We start from the raw sequence: 26,941 nt of genomic DNA, 5'->3' as shown, positions 1-26,941 counted from the left end.
TAACTTCAATATGGGTATCTGAGGGATTATGCTTTGGAACTGCTGAACACTAATCCTGGTTCAACTGTTAGGATAGATGTGTATCCTAAACCATGCTTGTCGACTACTACAAGAACTTTTAGAAGAATATATGTATGTCTAGGTGCATTGAAGTTGGGATTCAAAGCTGGGTTAATGGATTTCCTGGGAGTTGATGGTACATTCTTGAAAGGCCCATATCCTGGGCAGGTACTAACTGCTGTGGGTAGACTCAAATAATGGAATATACCCTGTAACATATGCAGTGGTAGAGGCTTAGACAACTAGTTCTTGGACCTGGTTCATGGAGCTGTTAGGAGAAGACTTGGAATCGGGAGCAAATTCAAATTTTACCTTCATTTCTGATAGACAAAAGGTATGTTTTACCTAATTATTTCTCATGATAGTGTAGCTTACTTTCTATTTTTATAAATGAAACTAACTGTATTTGCATTTTTTAAGGGGATAATATCAACAGTTGCAAAGGTATTCCCCAATGCAGAACATAGGTTTTGTTTGAGGCATAATTAGGAGAATTTGAAGAAACAATGGAAAGGAAAAGAGTTGAGTGACTTGGTTTGGGAATGTGGTAGAGAAACAACATTAAATCACTTTAAATATGCAATGGATGAGTTGAAGAAAATGAATGATGAAGCTCATGCTTGGATGTGTAAGATTCCTGCAGAGACATGGTCTAAATCTCACTTCAGTGGTATGTCATTTAGAAGTTGTTGAGTTTTATGTTTTAATATAAAATTTGTAATTTCTCTTTTTGAATATGTTTTTCACAGGTAGGGCACACACTGATTGTTTGTTGAATAATCTTTGTGAGGTATTCAATGCTAAGATAGAGGAAGGTAGGGATAAACCAATTATCACCTGCTTAGAGTTTATTAGAGAGTATCTCATGAAGAGATTGTGTGTTGTGCAAAAGGAAATAGATAAGTGTCAAGGGGAACTAAGTACTACTGCAACTATAATTTTAGAGGAGATTAAGACCCAAGCAGCAATGTATGTAGCTAAGTATAATAGGGCAGGAAAGTACCAAGTTGCAAGCACATGGCAGGATCAGTATGTAGTGAACCTAAATGAAAGAAGTTGCAGTTGTAGGTTCTGGGAGATTACAGGTTTTCCATGTACGCATGCTGTTTCTGCTATATGGAACAAAAATGAAAATGGAGAAGATGCCCCTAATGTTGAGGATTGGATCCATCCTTGCTATAAGTTATCAACATGGAGAGCCATGTATCTGAACAAAATTGATCCAATAAATGGTCGTTCAATGTGGCCAAAAAGTGATTGTCCATTCACTTTAACTCCACCAAAACATCACACACAGGTTGTTATGTCAACTAGACTAGATATGTACTTTTAATGCCAGCATGTATGTTAATGTTTTAAATATAATAAATGCATATGTGTAGGTTGGGAGGCCAAAAAAGAAGAGGAGAGGTTTTGATGAGCCCAACAGCCAAACAACTAAATTGAGCAGGAAATTTTTCTTGCAGTCACTTGTTCAAAGTGTCATAACAGGAGGCACAATTCTAGAACATGTAAAGGGCGGGGAGGCATTGGTGAAGTTGGATCAAAGGGGAAGACACCGAGAAAAAGGAAGACACAGACAAAGGGGAAGACACAAGGAAAGGGAAAGGGTAATTTATGAAATTCTATTAAGTAGTTAGTTGGATGTTGGGTAGTTAGGTCTTTTGAAACTTAAATTGTGGTTTGGTTGTTTAAATTATGGTAATTAGGTATTTTGTAATGTTTGTATGGGTTAAGACCTTCCATCTAAAGTATGTTGAAAGTAAGTCTCATGTTTGTATGGGTTAAACACATACTTGTAATGATTTTATCAACATTTTGCTTATGAATTACCCTCTCCAAACCTTTCTCAAAAAGATGCATGTATAACAATGTAGATTTGAAATACCATTCCTAACCATTTGCAAGATGCAGTTATAACAATGTATCATACGAAAATGCACATCAACACCACTGATTTATAACAAAATACATAATCATCATTTCCATTAACTTAATGTGTTACACTTCATACAACAAAACGAAACCAAAAATACTCATTCCATCACAATCCAAAACCCCCTGAACTTCAGAATCTGTCAAAAGTTTTTAAAGCACAGTGACCATCTATGAGATTTTTAAACCACAGGGACTAAACTTCAGAATCTGGGAAAACACAGGGACCATTTATGATGTTTTTTCTATGTTAAAAGTTAAAAAACACATCTTTATAAGTAGAAGTAAATATATTATTTTAATATTGAAATTTAGTTTATATCTAATTACAGTTTAGGTTTAATATTTATTTAACCTTACTAACTAATTTATTATCATTATTAGAAAGAAATTGAAAAGTAATGGAAATTTCAAATGAATTTTGTGAAAGAAAAACTGAATGAGAGTTTCAAATGAATATGATGAAAGGAAAATATTTCCTTTATAATATAGTATGATATGTATTTTTTGAAATGATATTTTTTTGAATAAATTATATAAGATTAATGGTAAATGTGTATAAAAAAGTTTATTGGTTAAATTTGGACCAAAAAAAGTTTAATGGTATAATATGTACATAATAAATAGTAAAATTCAGATTAGCAGCCACATGACATGCTACGTTGTTGTTGGCGATGTAATTTTATTTTTTGAACAAAAAGTGAAGGTTAATGATAATTCGTATACGAAGACTATAATTGGTTGACAATATATGTACACAAAGTTCAATGGTAATTTTTTATACAATTTTTTAACTTATATCATAAGTAATTCACAAACCTTATTAAAAAAAAAAGAAATCATATTCATAGGCCATAGCGATCTAACTCTGGTAACTTTACAAAGCACAGCTGATGTGTATTCATTTACTCATCGATAAATTGATGCAGTTCATTGGATTATGTCATCAAAATTTGAATTCATTTCGACTTGTTGACTCCGTCGAAGAAATTATCTCATGCTGGTGTTGGTTCTTATGGACCTCAAGTGACTACCAGTTTCACCTGTATTTCCACTTTAATTACAAACTATGGTTGTTTCTCCAAAAACAACACTTGATTTACTGTTTTACTTTTACATTTAAACCCATGCTGTATAAATCATATGAAGATCTTGAAGAGAATATAATAATTAGCAGATGATAATCTGTATGGAGATAATAAATGGTCATGGCGTATGCCATCAATCTTCTTCCTTTGATTACAATTTTAGCAAGAGTTTATATTAATCTTATCTTTCTTCCTGCAAATCAGATCCATAATAAAGTCGCCAACCTTTTTCGTGTATTTTAAATCTTTTTCTTTATGCTCTTTCAACATTGTCAGCTTCTTCACCCATGTGCGCCTATTAACTGTTCGGTCAAATGCCCCAATGAAACTGTACCCAATATACAACTAGCAATAGCATTCTGCAATCTGCATACACCAATTGATTTTTTCCCCAAATTAAATAAAATCAATCCAACTCATGTCATTCCTCAAAACAAGGTTAAAATCATGGAAGATTGCCATTTACAAATTACAACTATCTCCCAACTTGCACTCTACTACTACTACTACTCTTTGTGAATAAAAGCAAGAAAATTTGCGTTGATGCCAACATCTTTGTCTTCCTCTCTCTCTTTCTCTGTCTGCCCAGTCGCTATCTTTCTACATACTATTCTTTTTCTTTAGCATATGTGAATTCCAACCATTGAATAACTTTTTCATTTTATCAAGCTAAGTGGCCTTGTTTGATTTATTGTTATCATTCTTTTGTGGGTCATTTTCAACTGACTTGGTTATCTTCGCTCATGTGTTTTGTGAGTTTGTCTCCATTTGTATAGTAAACTCAACATAAACTTACCATAAAAGCATAATAGTATGATTAGTACCTTTTAGCACTTGGGTTGTTGGGTATTTATTTTCTCTTGGTTTTTTATCATATATGATCTATCTACCCATAGCCCATAGGTGCATATGTGTCTAATCATCTTATTCTTTACATAACTGATATAGATACTTTTGGGATCAGTGTTATTCCAAGATCCCATTAGAATCATGGGTAATTCATCGTTTCTCCTTGTGCTTTATCTCTCATTTATCGTTCTTGGAACTTGTGATTATTTGTTGGATCAAGAGAAAGATAAGATTGATGAGCTACCTGGGCAACCACCAAATGTTGATTTTTCTCAGTACTCTGGTTATGTGACTGTGAATCAACAATCTGGGAGGGCATTGTTTTATTGGTTGACCGAGTCACCTACAAATCGTGATCCAAAATCAAGACCACTCTTGTTATGGCTCAATGGTGGGCCTGGTTGTTCTTCAGTAGCTTATGGTGCTGCTGAAGAGATTGGTCCTTTACATATAAATTCCGACGGGAAGACCCTTTTCATCAACCCATATTCTTGGAACAAGTGTATGAACACGAACACGAACACCTTTTCGTCTTAATTTCACCAATTCTGTTACTAACTGTGTGATTCTTTAATCTGTCAGTGGCAAATTTGCTATTTCTCGAATCGCCAGCAGGAGTTGGCTATTCATATTCCAACACCACATCAGATTTGTACACAGCTGGTGATGCAAGAACAGGTAAAAATCCAATCGAATCTTTTCCAAAAAGTTTCCCCCTTTTCGAGTTCTTCAATTTTGACTTTTCTTTTGATGTTGGTTGTAAATTTTTAGCTGAAGATTCGTATGCTTTCCTTCTCAATTGGTTCGAAAGATTCCCTCAATACAAGCACCGTGATTTTTACATCACCGGAGAAAGTTACGCAGGTTCGCATCCTCTCTCTTACAGCATTTCCATCTGCTAAAATGTTGTAAATCACCTTCGTTCATCTAATTTCAGGTCATTATGTTCCTCAATTGTCTCAAATCATTTACGAAAGAAACAAAGGAGTGAAGAATCCAATCATCAACTTCAAGGGTTTCATGGTATAAACCAAACACAATCATCAAAACCAATGATTATACCAAAATCTTCCCTAATTTCCAGTTTCTGATCTTTCTTCGTAGGTCGGAAACGCTGTTACAGACGATTACAATGATTACGTTGGTACATTCGAGTACTGGTGGACCCACGGTTTGATTTCAGATTCAACTTATAAGTCTCTACAAACAACATGTGAAGGAGGGTCCTCTGAGCATCCACCAATCGCCTGCATTAGGGCTCTAAATACTGCCGAATCAGAGCAAGGAAACATCGATCCGTATAGCATTTATACAAAGCCCTGCAATTACTCTTCATCATTAAAACGAAGAGGACGTTACGTAAGTTAATTTATACCTAATTTTCCGTATAATGACCCATTGAACTCTTAAGTAATGAAGTACATTCATCTCCATCAATGAAACAGCCATGGATTCGTGGAGCATATGATCCATGCACTGAGAAATATTCAAATGAGTACTTCAATCTTCCTGAAGTTCAAAAGGCCTTTCATGCCAACATCACTAAAGTTTCATATCCATGGAAAACATGCAGGTAGATTGTTATTATATTGATAAAAATAGTAAAGCAGGTTGCTATTTCCTGTAATTTATGATTATTCGTTAATTACAGTGATATTGTTGGATCATATTGGGGAGATTCTCCACTTTCAATGCTTCCCATCTACAAGGAACTCATAGCTGCTGGTTTACGTGTATGGGTGTTCAGGTAAAAGTACAATAACTTGTGCACTTTTCCCAAAGTTAATAACATAACATCTGTATCAAATTAAAAATAATATAAAATTGTGGTTTTCATTTACAGTGGTGATACGGATTCAGTGGTGCCCATCACTGCAACAAGATATTCACTTGATGCGTTAAATCTTTCAACCATTGCTAATTGGTATCCGTGGTATGATAATGGAAAGGTAACAAGTTAAAAATTATTTTTTTTTTAAATTTAAAATTTGCATATTATGTGGTTTTGTTGATAAGAATGTGAATGTTTTTTTTTTGGTGTTTTAGGTTGCGGGGTGGAGCCAAATATACGAAGGGCTGACATTTGTGACAGTGACAGGTGCAGGACATGAAGTGCCATTGCATAGGCCTAGGCAAGCTTTTATATTAGTGAGGTCATTTTTGGAAAATAAGCCAATGCAGAGAAGCTTAAACTCCATCTAGGTTTGATTTACTGGTTGGCTAATAAGTAAAATGTTGTTATTTTGTGGCGTGGGGTTCTTCATTCTTGCTTCTGATTGATTAGCATTTCTTTTTAAGCTCCATAATTAATCATTGTTAGATGTGGCGAACCAAAGAGAACATTGATTATTGTTGATTTCTTATACGTAATTTTGAGCTTTGTAATTGTAATTTTCATATATAAACTTAAACTATATATATAATATATATATACGGATTTTACGTTATGGTTATCTCATTGTTGACTTTCATATTTGGTAAAGAAAAAAAAACAAATCATGCAGCCGTTGAATGACTATTCAATATCATTAAATGAGCATTCAATAGCATTAAATAATAATTACGTTTCATAATTATTGTACGTAGGCTGTTCAAACTCTTTTTATAAGTGGCCACTAGCCACCTAACTTTCATTTTCATTCAAAAGCTGTGGATACCCTTTGTGTTTTTTTTTTTATTGGAACCCATCATCTGGTTTACAATTTCGGGTAACTATCACTAAATAACAAATTTCAGATTTTTTTTCGACCTAGATCACTCAAATTCAAAGGTTTCACAGTACTTAGAAGTTTCGTTTTTGTTTTTTACCTAAATTTTATGAAAACCTCGAAATCTCTTAAGAGGCTTAATCACTCAATGACTCAACGGTCTCAACTACTCAAAGTTTTGGTTGCTTGCATACATTTATGGATATTTGTTTTGGGATAACTGTTTTAAACAAGTCTATAGTTTTATGTGGAATAATTGTGAAACTTGTTTATTATTTAATGATATCGACACAATATTTTAATCAAATAATCAATTTCCCATTAAACAATTTAAAATTTTCATTAATATTGAAACAAATTAAACGTTTTTTTTTTGAACCGCCAAATATATAAAATTAAATAACACCTCATATCAAAAGGATGCAAGGGAAGAAGTACACTAAAGGAGAAAATAAGAAAATTACAAACAAAGAAAAAGATCGAGATTCCAAACTCTCCGGTCCATGTTCTTAAATGATCCTTTATGTTTACACCAAATGAAAGTTATTGATTTTATCCTCTCCACGGTATTCGCCGGTACAAAGGGAATGTTTTTGAAAAGTAACATATCCTTCACCAATCAAATCCATTGTTGAGATTTCACACCAAGATAAAATCGAGTCTATGACAGCTTTCACCAATGGTCATAAGAGTAGAATGTGATCGCTCGTCTCCTCCTTCAAGTTACATGAACCACACATAATCCATGGTAGGGGTGAGCGCGGTGCGGTTCGGTGCGATTATTAGCTAAAACCTCACCACTAACCGCAAATGCGGTTAATCAATTTTCAAAAGCGCATGGTGCGGTTATTTTTGCAGTGCGGTTAGATGGTTATTTTTACGGTGCGGTTTTGTTTTTTCTGTGTTGCGGTTATTAACCGCATGAATTTGGTGCGGTTATTTTGTGTGGTTTTTAACCACAGTTTAGAGCTTAAACGGTTTTAAGAGTTCAAACATATTACTTGTAATAATAATAAAAAAAAAACCATAAAGTATAAGACAATTAACTTAAATCACAAACAACTATTATTTTAAAAACGTCAAATCAATAGTAATTAACAAGAGATATCTTAAAATTGTCTAATTTCACTATTTTTCAAAGTTAAACATAACAAACCCCCAATACTTTGGTTTTCTAGTATTTTATCCATCTTTCATCTATGAAACTTGTGTTATTTTTAATATTTAATATATTAATAATTAATTAAAAAAATTGTTTATAATATATGCGGTGTGGTGCAGTTTTTTTGCGGTTTTTGAAAACTAATAACCGCACCGCACCACAAATTTGCGGTTTTTGACAAACAGAAAACCTCACCATCGGTTTTAATTGCGGTTGCGGTTTATGCGGTTAATTTTAGTTGCGGTGCGGTTTTTGCTCACCCTTATCCATGGAACTGGGACTCCCCTTAATTTTAACGAAATTGATGATGAGATTCTACAAAGCTTCGCTCTCCAAATTAAGCATAAGATCTTAGACGGTATCACTTTGCACCATTCAAACGGTCCATCGCAGACTATGTGACTCGCCAATTCAATCTGTTCACGATTGTCAATCACGAAGTTGGAAACCCAATAACCTTCAGTTGGTTTCCAATACACAATTTCTTTGGGATGGATATTGAGATTCTTTAATACATGCCTGATTTTGACTATATTCTTCTAAACACCCGTTCTAGATCTATCGGCAAAAATAGACAAATGTCTTCCATCTAAGCCGTAAATGCATCGAATGACTTTCGCCCATAGTGTAGAGTTTTCATTTTTCAATTGCCACATCCACTTAGCTTATAGAGAAATGTTTTGACTTTTTATAGATCCAAGCCCAATGTCACCCACCCTTTGTGGGGCTATAAGTGTTTCCCATGCAACCCAAATAATACTTTTCTTTTCCAATTTAGTGCTCCATATAAATCTCCTTCTAATTTTCTCAAGGGTCTCAATGACACCATTTGGAACGGCAAAGATGGATATAAAAAGGTAGGAAGATTACCAAGAAGCGCCTTTGTTAGGGTTAATCTACCACTGAAGCTAAGCGTTTTTGCTTTCCACAACGAGAGCTTGGAATGAAACTTTTCAATAATCGGCCTCCAAGCATTCTTCAAGTTCATGTTTTCTTCCACAAGAATACCCAGGTAAGTGAAATGGGAGAGATGACGGTTCGTAACCAAGAGGAGCAGACTAGTTCGATATTTCGCTAGGAGATGCTCCGACACCAAACACTTTAGACTTGCTAAAGTTAACTTTCAACCCGGACGAAACATAAAAACATCTCAAGATCCTCGCTAAGTTAGTAATGTTGCGTCTCGACCATTCTCCAACGAATAAAGCATCATCTGTGTAAAATAGATGAGATAAACAAATGTTAGAATTTGGGAATTTTATTCCGTCAAAAACTCCTTTATCAACCGATGTCTTCATCGCCATATTCAACCCTTCCATCGTGATGATGAATAGGAAGGGGGAAACCGGGTCGCCTTGTCTCACTCGTTTCGCCATAGAGAATTAATTTGTCGGACTTCCATTAATAATCACCGATGCTCTACCCGATTTCAAACAATTATGAATCCAAGAGATAAATTGATAGAATCCGACCCAAAAACCAGTAACAAATTTCTTTGTGAATTAAGATCCGTAATATAGAAGTGTTATAATACAGAAGTACTATTAAACTATTCTCATTCATTATTAAACCAAAACCCAATGTGTTTTAAAAAGCTATTTTATTTTTGTTATTATCTACAAAACTAAAACTAAATAAATTCAATTTTTGACATACATTAGCAATCAATCCAAACAATTTTTTTTATTAAATAAATATAATTTAGAGTTATGTCGTATTCTATTTAAAGACATAATAAATATTAACACCAATTATTATATTTCAAATTAATAATTTACTTATGTTAAATATAAAATTTGATAAAAATATTTTACATTTAATAAACATATTTTACAAAATAGATAAACCAAATTATAATCCCAACATGAAATACAAAAATACATATGCGAAAAATTAAAATTACATAATTACCATCTTTGCCAAAAAAAAAAATTCCTTATATGCTTAATTAAAACAATTTTTTAAAAATGACATGAGTTTTTCTATTATGAAATTGTGTCTATAATTCGATTCATATAATATTGAAAAGGTTGTCATCATATTCAGTAGAGGTTTTTCGTCGTGAGTTTGTAGACATGCTATTTAGAAATTTTGGTAGATCATACTAGTGAAGGTATGTGTGTCATTCATCCTACGGATGAGATTTAAAATCAGAAAACTAGAATCGGACCGGAACCGGAACCATTGGAACCAGTTCTGGGTTTAAAAAATGACTTTATCTAGGTTCCGGGTAATCCGAGTTTGGGTCCATTGGGTTCCGGTTCCGGTCTTGATGTGGATATGTGTGACAATGTCGCAAGCTCTATGAAACATACGAATCTACAATGAGAGATGTTACAAAAAACATGAATATAAAATAGACAAAATTGCAAAAATGGTCCCTGTGGTATGCAGTTTTTTGGGTTTCAGTCCAAACCTCGACTTTTTTGGATTCATGGTCCTTTTGGCCTAGTTTGTACGTAAAATTGGTCCCCCCCGACTTAACTGCCGTTAAGTTTTTGCTGTTAACCTCCTCATGTGCATCTCACATGAGGGTATATTTGTCTTTTCACTTCTAAAGGACCATTTTTGCACCTAAAAATATATTTTTTTAAAAAAGTAATACCTTTTTATTTATTTTAATAATGAAAAAATAAAAGATCTCTCTCTCTCTCTCTCTCTCTCTCTCTCTCACACTCAAAAGCACACAGACCCATATGACGTTATGATGTTATCCCTCCTCTTCATATACAAATCAGTTTTCACATTCATATACAAGGAGATGTAATAGTGCTTCTGTTTACATAAAACATCTGCATAAAGATTTCTTAGCTGCCTAAGTTCAAAAATAAACACCATGCCCACTATCAACTTCACTTTGAAGTATCTACTAGAAGACCATGTGCAATCCAATTTCAATCACGAAGCAAAACTTATCTTAATAACCTTGCTCATGAGTTGAGCTATCAACCAATGCTTGCATATGCCTCCAACTTATCTCCTCTCTTGTCTCCCTATTTGCAGCCTTCCAAGCCCTAAAAACGATGTCAACATATGCCTCCAACATCGACTTCCTCCAGAAAGGAATTTGAGACCTAATCATTGCTAGTGATTCCTTCACAAGTTGTCTAGATAACCTAAATAAAAATGTTAAAAATCATCTTTCTTGACCCATTTTCAAATACAATGGGGATATTAAGCATCCGATGAGCATTAATTTCAAGTCCTATATACTCTCATCCTCAAAATCGAACAACATGAATGCTTCACGAAGAGCAAACACTCTATGAACATTCACTTTGTTCTTCAAAGCAGAGAAAAAGGCAGTTTATCAAGGATCGAACCCTCGATTTGGAAGAATTAGAAGAAATCAATAGAATGAGAACAAATTGACAATCAATCAATAGCAATCAGCAAAGTAGAAATTGATTTTGATTTTGTGAAATTAACCCAATCGATAACCAACATCTTGCTGTTAAAATAAAGAACCCACCCGAGGAAGACGACGACACGGAGGATAAATCCGACAACATCGACGTCGGTGGAACGACGAACGAAGTGCTTGAGCGGGGGAGAGGTGGCTGAAGAATGTGATGGTGGATGTCTCGTTTCAACGACTGGTTGAGGAAGAAGATGGAGCGTAAATGCATATGGGTAACAGAGGGCAAAGTTGTCCATATGAAAAACCCTTGACCGGATTTAAAGTATTCAAAGCTTCAAATGTAGGGAATTTTTGTAGAATATGAAGGCTGAGTGTAATTTCTTCATATTGGGTTTTTGATTGATTGAACTTCTATGAGTGTTCGCAAGTGATGTGGTTTGAGCTAGTTGAAGTGGTGAAGAAACGAAGCTGGAGCAGCACCTGGTGAGATCGATTCCCAATTATGGGGAAGAGAGAGAGAGAGAGAGAGAGAGAAAGAGAGAGAGAGAGACAAATTTTGCGTACAAACTAAGTCAAAAGGACCATGAATCCAAAAAAGTCGAGGTTTTGACTGAAACCCCAAAAAAATGCATACCACAGGGACCATTTTTGCAATTTTGTCTATAAAATAAGTATCACTATATATATCGCAATGAAACCGAATCTTACTACACAACCAATCATGACAAAGAAGAACTCAAACTGGTATTGCTCATCTGCATGGGCACATCTACTATGGTACTTTTAGTGGTTTTTTCGGATGCAATGCAAAAAATTTCAAATTTTTTTGATTTTTTCCTAATATCGAAACATTAATAAAAAATTTTGTGGCACTCCTACTATGAAATATTATGTCTGTCCCTGCTCATTTGTCTTAATATGTGTCATAGTCTCTTCATCAGTCTTTTCCAAAACATGACAATACACGTGAATACATACAAATGAGTTTTTCAAGATCCCTAAAGCTTAAGAGTAAGAAATATCTATTTCTATCTATACAAAAAGGAAAATCAAATTATTATATCTCTGAAACGGAATCAAGTATTTTTGGAATATTATTTTTGTATCATTAGATATTGGTTTTTGTAGGTAGAAGAGAAAGGGCCAAAATTATTTTGCTTCCATATGTTATTTTACTATCCTGATGGTGATATTAACTCTTTTTCTTATAAAGCAACACTAGTGGAGCCCTTAAAATAATAAAAAAACGGGGCCTATTCAAAAGGAACTACTTTTGTTCCAAATTGCCCCTCACCGTATTCTTTGCTTTACTTAAGGTGTTGGACTTCAAACTCGCATTCCCACTTCATTCTACCTTCTTGGCTTCTTTTCATGTACTCTACATTAAATTTATTCACTGGTCACTGTATTTTGTTCCAAATTAATTGCCCCAAACCCTATTCTTCGTTCAACTATTTATGAATATAAACACAAGTTAATTAATAGCTATAAATTGATCAAATTTTACTTTTTGTGTTGTAAAGGTATATTGATTAACAAAAGTGAGCCAACATAACTACAGTGGTCAAACAAATAACCGATATATGCATCCACATTCCACAGTCCACGCCACGTATATTCGGAACCCATAGTTTGAAAACCTTGTCGTGGGGTATGAATGTCATTTCACATTTGAAAATGGAGTGTTACTTAATGGCTAAGAAGTGCAATTTAATCATTTTTCTTATTTTGTATATTAAAGTTGCTCCATACCCCCTTGGTGCAAAGAAAAGTAATGGAGCCAGATGTACACAAATTGGAATTCACGTACCTTTTTTAAAACCATAAAACCAGTAAAAGCTATAGAAATAATGAGATGACAAGATATAGAACAAAGAAAGCAAAATGTCGAGGTTTAGCAACACCTTGATAGGTTTCTTGAACCTACTGACACTCCTGGTTTCCATTCCGATCATCGGTGGCGGCTTATGGATGGCAAGAAGCACCGCCACCTGTGAAAGCTTCCTTCAAAGGCCACTTATGGTGTTAGGGTTTGTGATCTTGCTAATATCACTGGCTGGTTTCATAGGTGCATGTTTTCATGTGGTATGGGCTTTGTGGGTGTACTTGGTGGTGATGTTGTTCTTGATCACCGCCTTATTGGCGGTGACGGTTTTTGGGTTTGTGGTGGCAGGTCCTGGCGGTGGAGTGGAGGTTCCCGGCAGGAATTATAAGGAGTACCACTTGCAAAGTTATTCACCTTGGTTGAGGAAAAGGATTGAAAATCCTGATTATTGGATGACTATTAGAAGTTGCATCTTGGGGTCCAAGACTTGTAGTAAGATTGTTATGTGGACACCTGTTGACTATTTGACTCGAGACATGTCTCCGATTCAGGTACTTTTTTAATGATCAATCACCTGTGTAAAATAGACCATTTCCTTGCTAAAAAGTCGATTCTTGTTCATAATTCCAAAGGTTATTTCTTTTTGAATTAATGAATTTGATTGGTTTTACGGTTAACCTGGACAACTATTCACGGTCGTTTCTTTTTGATTTAATCTGTACATAATGACTTAATCACTTAATTAAGTCAACAAAAACATGAATCACTATATTAATTAAGTCACTAGCTATTTTCATTTCTTCTTTTTTCCTCTATGACATAACACAAAAAAAAAAAAAGAAGAAGAAGAAACAGCCCCTAATTAAGTACGTGTACATATGTTAAGTTGATGAAGCAAAAAACAACACCTTAGATGATTAGATTAATTTTGTTGTATGTTAAATTAATGTATGCAGTCAGGGTGTTGCAAACCACTAACTTCATGCAACTATGAAGCGCCAATGATGACACAGGATCCGGACTGCTACAAATGGAGCAACGACCCAAGCGTGTTGTGCTATGAATGTGACTCGTGCAAGGCGGGGGTGTTAGAGGATGTGCGCCGGGATTGGCACAAACTCTCGATTCTCAACATCGTTATGGTGATGCTTCTGATTGGCATTTACTGTATCGGTTGTTGTGCATTCCAGAATGCAAAGAGGGACGATAGCTACCCTTCTAATAGAATGTATAAAGTTCGACCCAAGTGGAATTTTTATTCTGGTGGAAGATAGTTTACTAACTAATTTTGTCATTTTGTTTTATGGTAGAACTATAGTCAGATTTATAAGATATTTCGTGTACATTTATAGAAATTTTGATTTTGATTTTTTTTTTTTTAAAGTTACATAATTCTAGTAAATTTGAAGTACAAAATATAGGAGGGTTTGGTTCATTTTTAGAAAGTACTCAAAGCTGAAACAACTGAAATTTACAAATTTACCTGCCAATCTTGATCGATACTGATTTGGACTGGATTTCCATGTAATCCGATAAACAAAATGTAAACTTTGGATTATAAAATATATATGACAAATAATATCATAATATAATTTATTATTTAAATATTACAAAAAGTCATAGAAGTTAAATTACTGATTCATTTTATTGTATTGTCTTCTGGATTTCAGTCGAGTATATCCTCGGCTCCTCGCCTCTCATTCTCTTTATCTTTGTGACTTTTATATCAAATGCTAAATAGACTAATCAAATTAATTTACAACTTGGATTCTTTTTCCAATTTATTTTAGTTTAATTATACTAAAGTTCAAGTCCGGATAGAAAACAATTTCAAGGAAAGCAACTAATTATGTTAAAACTTATTATTATTATTATTATGTATATTAGATAATTGAAAATTTGATAGTAATATAATACGATTATAAAAGTAAAGCATTTGTGTAATACCACATTTGTTTCAATATTTATTTGAAATTATAAAAAGGTAGATTGATTGTAAATCATCTTTGTGTTTAGAGATAGGCATTGATTGATCTATAAAACATTATTTAGTCATCAACACATTCTTTTAAGATATGTTTAGTCAAACCAGCCAGACTCAATGTTCAGTCAAAAACCGATCAAACTCTTTTAAAAACTAGGGACTGTACCAAATAGATGGCACGATTCGGTTCAACTCGGCTCGGTCTGGTCTTGGTTTGCTCTATTATATAAGTCCAATATTTTACTTTATAAAATACAATATATTATATACACGATTAACTAAACACAATGTAACACTTTATTAATAAAGATGATCATGTTTTTGTTGTTGAACAAAAGGAATATCTTTATTGTATAAACTTTATACATAATGGATTTATACATAATGGAAGTGTTATGTTACTGTCATGTTGGAAAAGTTGTGTATCGCCTCCTAATTGTTGTTACTCTTGAAAACGTATATTTTTCTTGGAAGACAAGAATTCTATTAAAACATAATATAGTTTTAAGGATTTCAATAAGAAGACGATGGTATATTGTCATTTGTATATGGACTTAAAGGTTGAGATCATTAAGTGAAATGGCTATAGGAAAGAAAACATGCAAAATTCCTTATGGATTATCTATGCCATAAAATTTTCTTATGAACAATATTCATAATCTCCACTATATTACATGGACTAGGTTGTTTACTTTGGGGTGGGTGGGTGGGGGTGTGTGTGTGTGGGGGGGGGGGGGGGGGGGGGGGGTGTTGAGAGATTTAGACTGATTTGGAAATGAAATCCATTAAAATTATTTGTCTGGTTCATAAAGATGGAATTTAAAATCCCATGATCTATCCCAAACCTCTTTGTAGGTGGACCTTGGGGGGATGCCAATGAGGATATTTACAAATAATTACACTTTTTGAACAAATACCAAACAAAGTTTATAAAAGAAACACAACATCTTGATTTATATAAAAATATAGAATATATTATAAAGTAGTTCAAAAACACAATTATTCCAAGAAACTATTAAGTTAAATTATCTTGAACGTCTTAAAGTTTAAAGTGACTACAGTCTAAACTCTATCTAAACTCTAAACTAATAGAAGTGTCGATTTTCAACATTAACACTATTTTATTATTTTATACAAAATGAAAATGACTCATGTAGAGTTAAGAATGTTGGACACGTTAAGTCCCAACTTTATAACATAACATAACTAAATATTGATCACACAAATTTACAGCAAAAATATTAATCATTTATCTTTCCAACATGAATCGTAAAATGATAACCATTATTTCTTGGACACAGTAACAGGAAAAGGATACTTTGTTTTTCATCTCAAAAACTCAAAAGCTTCGTGACACTTTATAGTTCATAATGGTGTATTGTATATAAGCATCACGCGGTAAAGTCAGTGGGGCTCCTTGCTTTCTCCATTTCAAGATCTACTATTTTCTCACATACATCACAGTTTAATCATGAGGTATAATAACTGATATAATTTAATACGGAGTAGTTAAATACCAAAGCCTCAGGTTAAACTAAATAACTGATAGCTTTGAATTAACAAAACGAGAAATGTAACTTATATTATATATATATATATATATATATATATATATATATATATATATATATATATATATATATATATATATATATATATATATATATATATATATATATACACGCAATCATGAAGCAAGAATCAGGATGTTGAGGAAATATATATTATATGTTTGTTGCACCACACAACACAAAGGACAAATCCTTACATGCTTTACCTTTACACACCTAATAATATATGAAAACCAGTAAAACGCTTTGTTTTCTGGTGGTAGTAACTAATAAAAACAACAGCAAAGCAGCAATAAAACTAAAATTAAGCTAAGGAAATTGCATTACGTGCTGTACAAGTGAATGCATAATTGCATAATGCACATATGATATGGCATCTATTTACAGAATGAGAAAGCAAAGCAAAAGGGGTGGATGGGTGACTACTGATTTGAGCATTCGGTTTTGCAAATGGGGCATAACTTCTTCATCAACAGCCACTTCTTGATACAATCCACATGATAACCATGTCCACATCTTTCCATCATTCCAATCGCATCACCATTTTTATACTCTTCCTGTTTCATTCCAACCAAACACATTTATTTATTTATTACTTTTGAGATTTTGTATAGTATGTATGTGAAAAGAGAAATATACACAAGTGCTTACAAGACAGATAGGACAAGAAACCTCCTCATGGTTTTGGTTTTGGTCTGAAGAAGAATAGTAAACTTTTTCCCTTAAACACTTGGACATGCTGTCCTCAGACAAACCTGTGTTAACACTCCCTATCCTTTCCTCGAGATTAAGCAGTTCCTTCAAAAAATATATATACATTAAAAAAAAGAATATAAAAAAGAAATTAATTAATTATACAAGTGATTTTTATGAAACCTCATAGCTCATGTTGTCGATGTCTAGCCTCAAATCTCTATACTGATCCGAGAAATTCCTAGAATTGCCATACAAGGATCCCCCCCGATCCACCATCATCAAGGTCTACACACATTCATTAATTACTAGACTTCAAATTACACATATGTTACAATTGAAAAAAGCTAGAGAAACACACCTCATGTCCAATTCTATCATGGGATTCCGTTACATCAACAACGGAATGGAATCTCTCAACTGCTATCCTTGGCCTTCCACTCCTGTGGCTGTAATTACCCCTCCACCCATTTGGAGACCAATGCCTCGAGTTTCTAGGAGAGAAATTGTCTGGTGGGGTCCGCAGCCCATTCCCACTTGTTGAAGATGATGTACCACCATGTCCATAGTGGGAGTACCTGGAAGCACTACCATACGAAGAGTGAATTCTGCGAGAATGGTTGTTGGCATGAACATGAAGATTTTGTCTGCTGCTGCTGCTGAAAGCTGGATCACCAGAACTTCCTCCAACATGAAACTGATTCATCTCATGTCTCATGTCTACATTTTCATCAAAATTTTAATAATGCATGCCATCATGAGTTATTATTACTTGATAAGAAATAGTTAAATTTTACCTCGTATGTGGGAGGGGGCAGGATAATGAGGAACATGGGGGGCTGCGGAGGAGTAGTTTGGTGGTGGTGGTGGTGGATGTGGTACTGGTGCTGATTGATAAAAATGGTTTGGGACATGACTTCTAGATGATTCTGATTCCATGTCATCATGTCTATATCTACGTCTCACGTTCCTAGATGAATCTTGACCATCAATTGTGAGATTGCCCCTGTAAGGATCTAGGGTTGGTTTTTCTAATGGCATCTGAGAAGCAGAAGAACTGGATGAACTTCCTACAGTGTAGAGGCTGTTTAAGCTACCTGACCTTTTTCTTTTGAGTGGCCCTCCTCCTCCTCCTCCTACTCCATTGGGTGTTGGGTGGTGGTGGTGGTGGTTCAACAGACCAGATTCCATATCATGTGCATTTGGAAGATGATTATAATTAGTATAATGAGTGGGGTGTCCGCCAGTGATTGATGGATGCGGAAAAGGTGGCACAAAGGGCGGCTGTACTTCCATGCTAATGTTTGATGAAGGAGGAGGTGGAGGAGGAGGAGGAGGAGGATATTCGTTTGCCCTGCTGCTGCCTCCTTCCAAATTTCTGTGACCTCTTGACATATGATTCATCAGATTCTGACCAACAAAAGGACCGTTTTCTGACCTTCCTGCTAAAGGAGAGGATTACCTCAATATTCCTTACGATTTCAATATACTAATTTAAAAAAAAAAAATTACCTGTAGGAAAGTAAGAGTGTTCCACTGGTGTATGGGTATGGTTGTTATCCTGTTGGTCACCTCCAAATCTTGTAAATGAGTTGGACAAGTGTCTATGTCTCATCCTTTTTGACAGATAACTTTACTTCACCTTTTGATACAAGCTACCTTTTATGCCAACCTGTACAGATAGCTTCAAGTGTCAAAACTCAAAACTTTGCACTGAATAAACAACTACCATTGCAAAATTCTTAGAAAACTACTGTTGCAAAATTCTTTGCAACAGCAAACACAGAGACTATTCATTTGTTATCAGATTACAATTTGTAAATGCTTTCATCTGTACTTAGTAGTTACAGATTATGCTGACAAGACCATGCTACAACATTCAACCTACCAATTATTTAATCTAACCTTTTCCAAGAACATCAAAAATAACCAAATCCAGAAAGGCACTACTTTTAAATGACATTGTTAATTACTAGTTTGCTAAAATTATCATGAACTTCAGTTTGGAATGGATTGGGAATGAACCCAGAAAAGATGGAACACAAACAAGAATTACTCCTCCATTGACTGAATTGTTAACTCAGGATGACAATAAGGATAAAATTTTTTTTTTGGTCTCAGGAAGGCCATTGGTATGAGTAGAAGAGACAGCCTATTTGCAAAATGCAAGATGCTTAGACAAGGAGTCTTATGGTCTGTTTGGTACAATGGAATGGAATGAATCATTCAAACATGTTTTTTTATCAATAAATGTAAACCTAAGTAGTGTAAGATTGTTAAACAAAGAAAAAATAAAATAATTAGATACAATGAAATCTTGAAATATAACTATAAATAAAAAAAATTTAATTGAAGTTTTGAAAATTTTAAAAAGATTAATACTATTGAAAATTACATGAATAAAAGTAATTTATAATTATAAATATATATATCATTCCATTCCAATAAAGAATGAAAGAAAAGACACTCCTCCCCCATGGAATGAAAATAAGCCTCTAGGAGAAGGAATCGCATTCTCCATTCCATTCCTTATGGCAACCAAACAAAGATTTTTTCCATTCCGCCATAATGCTCCATTCCAATACCTCTTCAATTACTGCATACCAAACACTACCTTAGTGCACTATGTTGGCCACATCATTGCAACAAGAAACCTCAACTCCTTTGAAGTCAAGTGATGTACATAGATCAAATGCTATATATATCTTCAAAGTCCAACATTGAACAGTGCAGCATTCCAGCTTGTGAGTTCCTATTTCTGTTTTAAATTGGAAATTTCTCACCGACTAAAAGTAACAAATTTCTAAATGGCTCAAACTAAAATATGCTTAATGAAGTTAAATCCATACCAAAAAGACCTATCGAAGGCCCACTACACGTAAAACTTCAAAAGACATACCTCCCAATCCCATAGCCTATCCAGCTTTCCCACACATATCTTATTCAGACAAGATAGGGTCAAAAGGTACCTCATAAATTTCTCCCTGGCAATTTCACCTATATAATTCAATCCTGCACTGCACAAAAAAGGTTATCCTGGATAAAAGTAACTACATAAGGCCCTCATAATTGCATTAGATCATAGTGTTTGAAAAAGGTTTAAGGGCCACATACAAATATACTACTAATTAAAACAAACAAAACTTACAAGGAGGCGGTGTCCAAAATTCGCAAGATCAATGGGAACTTAGTGAAGAGAGAGAGAGAGAGAGAGAGAGAGAGAGAGAGAGAGAGAGAACTTGAAGGATGGATCAACTGATGGAATTGTATTACTACATTCTTATTTTGGGAAGGGCACAGAGATTAAAACATGATCACCCTAATTTGCAGGAAGCGTGATTGGTCTCTGGATATGCTAAAACAGGTTCATCATTTGATAATATGGGCATAAACCAAAGACCTACAACCACCAATGAAGAAACTCTACCTATTGTAGCAGCAAATCATTAAACCAGGAAATATGCAGCTCCACAGGAATGCGTGCAAATACTACAAGGTTTTTGTGATAATTAGAAGAGCTACATACATGAATGAAATCATGTGTCTACATCAAAGCCCCTGAAGATGTAGAAACTGCAGCAAGAGAGCAGAAAAACAGAGCCTACATGAATGAAAATATGTGTCTCTGATTTGACAGAGGGTAGGGGAGGGGGCAGTGTTTGTGAACTTTTAAGTGAATATGATATATACTTATTACTTGTCTATAAATAAAGTCATAATACAAGCATATCTTCTAGTAGGTAGTTTGATATTTGACTTGAATTTAAATTCATAGCTATTCAGTAGGAAAATCTGTAATCCCTTTTCCAATTTTCATTGGATAGGTAGATATTAACTGTGTGGTCACAGTTTAAGAACAGCAGCGACATCATAGGCATACTAAAAGAGGCATAATTTATCAAAGATATAAATATAAGCTCATGAACTATTATGGAACAGATGATCTCTAATTATCTTTTCTCAAATTCTTTTTCCTTTCTGCTCATTTTTCCTCTATGCTTTCTCAAAACAGAATATTGATCGTCTTTTGAAACACTTGTGGGGGTAATATGCCCCTCATAATAAGAAATATAGCAAATAAAACAAACATCTGATAAATGATAAAGATAACATAAGGATCTCCAACTTTGATTAGGTATCAGAGCAGCTACAATTACATGCATCACTATGCACAGTTCAGTATATGATGTTTTTTAGGTTTCCCATGTGACAGACAACTAGATGGCATGGAATGTGATAACTTGTTCAAATTACATTGACACTAAGCACTATTGGACACAGCCTAAATTTTTTGACTTTAGTACGTACACTCCTATCCAACATGATCTGGGAAATAAAAGTCCAATCAACTTCTAGGGAGCTTAAAGTTCACATCTTACAGATGTGACCCAATTACAATTTCCATCTTCTTGTCCATAGTTATACTTTAGAATATACATTCGGTTACCAAAACCAAATAATAATGAAAAGCTTCTCTTTGACCACAGAACAGCATAACATCTCTCCAACATATAGCAACCTGTACTATCATGATCCAATCTTCATCTAGAATAGGGAAGAGCAATAGGATATGATGCGCCCTTCAACCAACTTCCAACAATGGGGTTAATATAAGTGAAAGTAAACCTTTTCCTATAAACATCTCTTCTGTATAACCTGAGCAGATTTTAGTACTTTCAGTTTTTTACATGGTAAGTCTGTTTCAACATGTACAATGGAAGGTAAGGTCCCTTGCTGCAAAAAAACAATACTGCACACTCTGGTGGTGTGGGTTAGAAGATAATGTGTATAAACTATAAAGCAATTAATAGCTTATTCTCTGTTTAAAAATAAGACTTTCTATCTTAGCTCACCTTTTCTTTTAGTTTCTATGAGAGAGCCCACTTATATACACCTATAAGCTAGGAAGAAAGGAATGGGTGCTGATGCCGGATGCGCTAGATATCAAGTTACATGGATTTGCCAACTAAATTTTACTAAAATCGGGGTTGAGGCTCAAGAAAGTATCTACATATATAGACAACTTCAGGATCCTACAAGAAAATAAACAAAATGATTTGTGTTCTTTGAGAAAACTGAACAAGAAAAATGTCCAACTACACCTAATAGATAAGACAAGGATGTATGATAGAGCAAACTAAAAAACAACACATCAAGACTCTAGTTATTGGTTAGACTCAAGGGTGTATGGTTTATGTTTTTTTCACAATATTTACATACGATATGCCTATATTTTAGGTGTTTCTTTTTCTTTCTAATCCTGTAGAATTCAAAGCCTTGAAACAAGAACCTAATACAGAAAAAAGTAAGACGAACCTGTAAAAAACAAGTCAAGCCACGTCCCACCTGCACCCAAGACACACCCATGTAGTTGTTGTCTACTTATCAATTGGGTGTGCACCTGATGCATATCTGATTGCACTCAAGCCAACCCACACCCAATTTGCACCCAATGTCACAGTTTGGACATAACAGCCTAACTCAAAAATTAGTGTATCTTAATTTATAAGCTTTATCATGCTTATACTGGATGTTAGCTTGAAGCTTAAAAGGTCAAGAAAATCAAATCAACTATGACCATAAAGAAATGAAACCACCAAAGTATGATTGATCTATTTATATTCATCGTAATCGTCCACCAAAATGTAGCACTCACACTGATAAAATAATAAATCAAATCCTAAAAAAACAAAAGCCTAAAATCCTTCACAGATGAAAATCGAAAAGGAAAACTCAGAAACAGAAACGAGAGAAAAGAAAAATGGTGATCAACCAGCCTCTCTATTTCCTTAATATTTTGTATCCATAACACGCAGATCCAAAAGTTTTAACAAGCGTATTTGAGGAAATTATATGTAGTATTCTCCACATAGCATAAAAATACACAAATAACATATGTATACGCCTATGTGTGTATAATCCATTAATACTTACAACACAAAACCCCAAATAAAACTCGATTCAGGACCAGTTAGACGCATTTTTTTTGTTTATTTGTTTATTTAAGAGGATCTACTTGTTCGTAGGTAAAATAGGATTTCATCGGAACATCGGATTTCAACCGACTAAATGAACATACATAGATAGAAAACAAAAGGCAACAGAAAAACCAAAACGATAACAAAATGATCGGGAAAGAGATCGATGATGGTGGCGATGAGGATCGTACCGCAGAAAAAGCGTGAAGTGCCGGCGGTCAAAAGATCGACGTCGGCTATTTGATAGAGAATTTACAGGGTTTTCTTTTTAAGTAATCAATAATAAGCGTTGGCGTATGGAATTGTGTTGTTGATAGAGAGTTCGGTGGTTACCCTTTATATATAACGAATTGTTCCTGCCAAACTTGATTTCAAGATTCGTTTCGGTACGATCAAACTCGAATTCGGATCCGGATCTGGATCTGATCCATTCCGTATGAAATGTTGGCTTGTACTCTCTAAAGGTATTAAAGTTCGTAATATTGAAATATGATAAGATATCTCAGTTCTTTAATTTTCGTATTTAGTTATTATATGATATGATAAACTCATATAAAATTATATAATGGTTTTTAATCGATGTAAATTCCAATAATATAAAATAATAAAATATAACTAGATGGGTATCCCTTGCTTCGCAAGGGGCAGAATGTGTTTGTGAACTATTTGTGTTGTGCATGTGGAATAAGCTGTGTTTAGAAATAGACACATTACACATGCATTTTATTATATTAATCAAGCCGTGAGGGGTTAGAGTAGGATACTCAAAAGAATTCATTACATTAGGTTATGAAAGAAAAAAACCAAAAGGCCGACAATTAATAAAAATAATAGAGAGGGTATGAATAATAAATTCAGATGTTATAGCATTGTAATAACAAACTACTTTTCTTAAGTAGATACCAACTTTCATATCACTAAATTAATAAAACTATCGAATAAGGATTAACAAATTAGGGATGAAGCGATGTAACAGTGAATGAGACAATAACAATGGAGGAAGGAATGTCTTGATAACCAAATGCAAAAAAAAAAAAAACAAAAAAACAAAATCAGGGAAAATGTCCCTCTCATACACACACACAAGAGTGTGGAGTCAACACAATCATGCACATTAAATAAGAGACTAACCACTAACAAAATCTTCCTGCTCTATTTATTCTTACATTCTCACTCCTTCAACTAATCAACCACTTTTCTCACTTGACCCTTTTACCCATGTGGAATATACTTTCCAGATCATAGGTTTATTAACATCGTGGCTACCCAAGTATGAATTTGCATCACTATCTTATTTATTTATTTATTTTTGTTTTTTTTGGAAAAAAAGAAGATTCACTGATCCTGCCACCTGTGGATAGAGAAAGAGAGAGAGTAAGGTAAATGCAAATATAGCAATGTACTTCAACTTATTTTTGTATTACTTCCATTAAATTATATTACAAAATTGTACTTTGAATTTCAGAATATCTACCAATATTTTGAAAAAATTGATTTGGGAATAAAAAAAACACAATTGTCTTTCACTAACTTGTTGAACCTCTTTAACCACAACTTTTATTGGAAATAATATATTAGGAAAATTGTGAAAAACTTATATTTTTTTCATTTTAGAAAACTAATTTAAAACTCTCTAACATATTATCATGTTCCTTTATATATTCATAAACTATCAAGCAGTTGATATGAGTTCTGCTTCTGGAATTCCAGGATATAGGCATAAACAACAAAAGAACCAACAATCGTGATCACTCCAAAGAAGAAACCAATTGTAAATAATACAAATAAGTTGCTATTTTTATAATGCGAATTTTTCCCTAATGAAAGTTAAAAAAAAATGCTTCAATATTTAGAATAGTGTGCAAGGGCAATATGGTCCTAAAAATATAAAAGGATGATTTTATTAATATAAAAAGTGTGTAGGGGCAATATGATCCTAAAAATGCAAAAAGTTGCTTTTTTTAATATTCCTTATGAAAAAATATCAAACCCATGCCCAAAAAAACCAAAATAAAAAAAATAAAAATTACAAAAATAAAACATACCTGTATAAATCTTAGGGCTTGCTGATTTCAAACCTTCACATAATTCTTTTGGCTTTTATTTGCACATTTCTTTATATCATAGTTTACGTACCATAACTAAATCCACAAACAAAAAATCAACTAACAAAATTAGAAATTTAGATGTCAATATGAACTTTCACGTTGAATTGGTCTAAAAGTATCACTAATTTCAACAAATTGTGAGATTGTGCTTCATTAGATGTAGCCATGTCATCAATTCACAATTATATTTTTGTTGTGCATGGGAATGAGTTTAATTTTAAAATTATCCTGTCACATTTTGTTGCAGTGGTATTTTATTTGACCGTATGTCTTAGCTTTGCCTTTTCTTCTGTTTGGCTTAGTGAACATTAGTAAATGTTGAAGATAAAATGATGTATTACCTCAATATGTTGTCCTTCATGATAAACATCATCTTGTAATGCAACTTTTGGTTTTGTCTGATATTTGGAAAAAGCATCATAGAGCAAGCACCTACACCATTAAACATTAAGTCCTTATTTCTCAACTCCATTAAAACTTCAAAAAATAGAATGCTAGTAAGCTTTTATAATAGAAATAAAATTTATAAAAACAGAATAAAAAAACTAACATTTTCTTCATCATCAATAATTTTCTCCTCAGTTTTTGTTTTTCCTCTACTTCTTCTTCATCTGGTTCTGAGTAAGGATTCACAAACGCTAATACATTACCTATCTTGATTCTTATATAATGCGGATCACCAACTGATGCTACAGTTACAATGAATCCTTCAATAATTACAAAGGTGACAGTTTTTCCTGACAGTTGACCTGTAATTATTCATTACCATATTTAAGCAACATTCTACATATGAACAATGTTCATATTCACATGGAAATGAAGAAGAAAGATGTGCATACCTTTTTCTTGGAAATCTATATCTGTTTTTATAAACCCAACTACCAGAGCCCTAGCCAATGTTGGAATCCATTATTCTCGGTTAAGGTCTGCTGGAATAGCACTTAAGACATTGTTTAAAAGATTATCCTTGGTATATATAGCTGTTGCAGCCCCATTATGGCCATCAAGTATCTGCAAATATAGGTTCTGTAAGATCACCATCACAATACTCACTTACTGATAACATATCTCTAAAACCATCACTTGCTTCAAAACCCTTCTCAATTCAGATGAAATCACCAAATTCGGAGATTCTAGTGAATTACATAAGATAAGCTACTCAAAATCTCATTAGAGAAAGCTTAGAGAGAGAGATAATGTACCCAAAAAACAGAATAAGTAGTGTAACGCCCGCATATCCGGGCTAGTCAATTTAGAGGCAATAGGGGTCGAAAACGACTTTTCGACAAAAAGATTATTTAGAATAAATAATCTTAACCAAGTTGTAGAAGATGTCACAGGGTTTCCGTACATATAAAGAACGCCGAAATCCGAGTTATAACGAAGAAGTTATGACCCGTCGAAGTTTCGCGTCAGAACCGGCACGGCGTCGGGAAGCGTAAATAGTAAATTTATGATAGAGCGAGATTTAGATTTAGCGCTCTAAACGAAAGTCGTAGAATATGTTAAACTAAGAACTTCGATAAAAAGAACGCCCAAATCTGACTTCGTATGAAGAAGTTACGATTTTTCGAAGTTTCGGATTAGCAGTGTACAGTCCGAAATTCGAATATTAGATC

The 26,941-nt window shown here is 33.8% G+C and overlaps 4 protein-coding genes across 14 annotated transcripts; 3 read left to right on the top strand and 1 right to left on the bottom strand.

Moving 5' to 3' along the window:
- Positions 1-322: 322 nt before the first annotated feature.
- On the top strand, positions 323-1,796 carry LOC145090022 (uncharacterized). Its single transcript, XM_079028380.1, has 6 exons — positions 323-394; positions 481-504; positions 550-730; positions 810-1,357; positions 1,443-1,670; positions 1,770-1,796. The coding sequence occupies exons 1-6, from the start codon at positions 323-325 to the stop codon at positions 1,794-1,796; spliced, it is 1,080 nt and encodes a 359-aa protein (XP_078884506.1).
- A 1,673-nt stretch (positions 1,797-3,469) lies between these two features.
- On the top strand, positions 3,470-6,385 carry LOC145088375 (serine carboxypeptidase-like 27). The gene is made up of 9 exons (XM_079026716.1): positions 3,470-4,434; positions 4,515-4,610; positions 4,704-4,796; positions 4,870-4,955; positions 5,037-5,291; positions 5,378-5,505; positions 5,584-5,679; positions 5,776-5,881; positions 5,979-6,385. Exons 1-9 carry the CDS (start codon positions 4,074-4,076, stop codon positions 6,132-6,134), a joined length of 1,377 nt encoding a protein of 458 aa, XP_078882842.1. The 5' UTR covers positions 3,470-4,073; the 3' UTR covers positions 6,135-6,385.
- A 6,549-nt stretch (positions 6,386-12,934) lies between these two features.
- On the top strand, positions 12,935-14,364 carry LOC145088374 (tetraspanin-6-like). The gene is made up of 2 exons (XM_079026715.1): positions 12,935-13,539; positions 13,945-14,364. The coding sequence occupies exons 1-2, from the start codon at positions 13,048-13,050 to the stop codon at positions 14,260-14,262; spliced, it is 810 nt and encodes a 269-aa protein (XP_078882841.1). The 5' UTR covers positions 12,935-13,047; the 3' UTR covers positions 14,263-14,364.
- A 2,298-nt stretch (positions 14,365-16,662) lies between these two features.
- LOC145088372 (uncharacterized) lies at positions 16,663-23,540 on the bottom strand. 11 transcript variants are annotated; one of them, XM_079026707.1, is made up of 8 exons: positions 23,406-23,535; positions 19,822-20,248; positions 18,749-18,908; positions 18,034-18,681; positions 17,598-17,956; positions 17,420-17,524; positions 17,195-17,341; positions 16,663-17,100 (listed from the first exon to the last, which is right to left on the bottom strand). In XM_079026707.1, exons 3-8 carry the CDS (start codon positions 18,849-18,851, stop codon positions 16,966-16,968), a joined length of 1,497 nt encoding a protein of 498 aa, XP_078882833.1. In that variant the 5' UTR covers positions 18,852-18,908; positions 19,822-20,248; positions 23,406-23,535; the 3' UTR covers positions 16,663-16,965. The 11 variants fall into 11 exon arrangements, with proteins under 11 accessions (XP_078882833.1, XP_078882836.1, XP_078882838.1 ...); XM_079026710.1 differs by having other exon boundaries at positions 20,136-20,248; XM_079026712.1 differs by having other exon boundaries at positions 20,206-20,248.
- Positions 23,541-26,941: the final 3,401 nt, after the last annotated feature.

The sequence above is a fragment of the Lactuca serriola genome, chromosome 2 (assembly GCF_051521515.1).
Source record: "Lactuca serriola cultivar US96UC23 chromosome 2, Lser_US96UC23_V15, whole genome shotgun sequence".
Classification (NCBI taxonomy): Eukaryota; Viridiplantae; Streptophyta; class Magnoliopsida; order Asterales; family Asteraceae; genus Lactuca; species Lactuca serriola.
The sequence above is the reverse complement of the archived record's forward strand: the minus strand, read 5'-3'. Positions and strand labels throughout refer to the sequence as shown.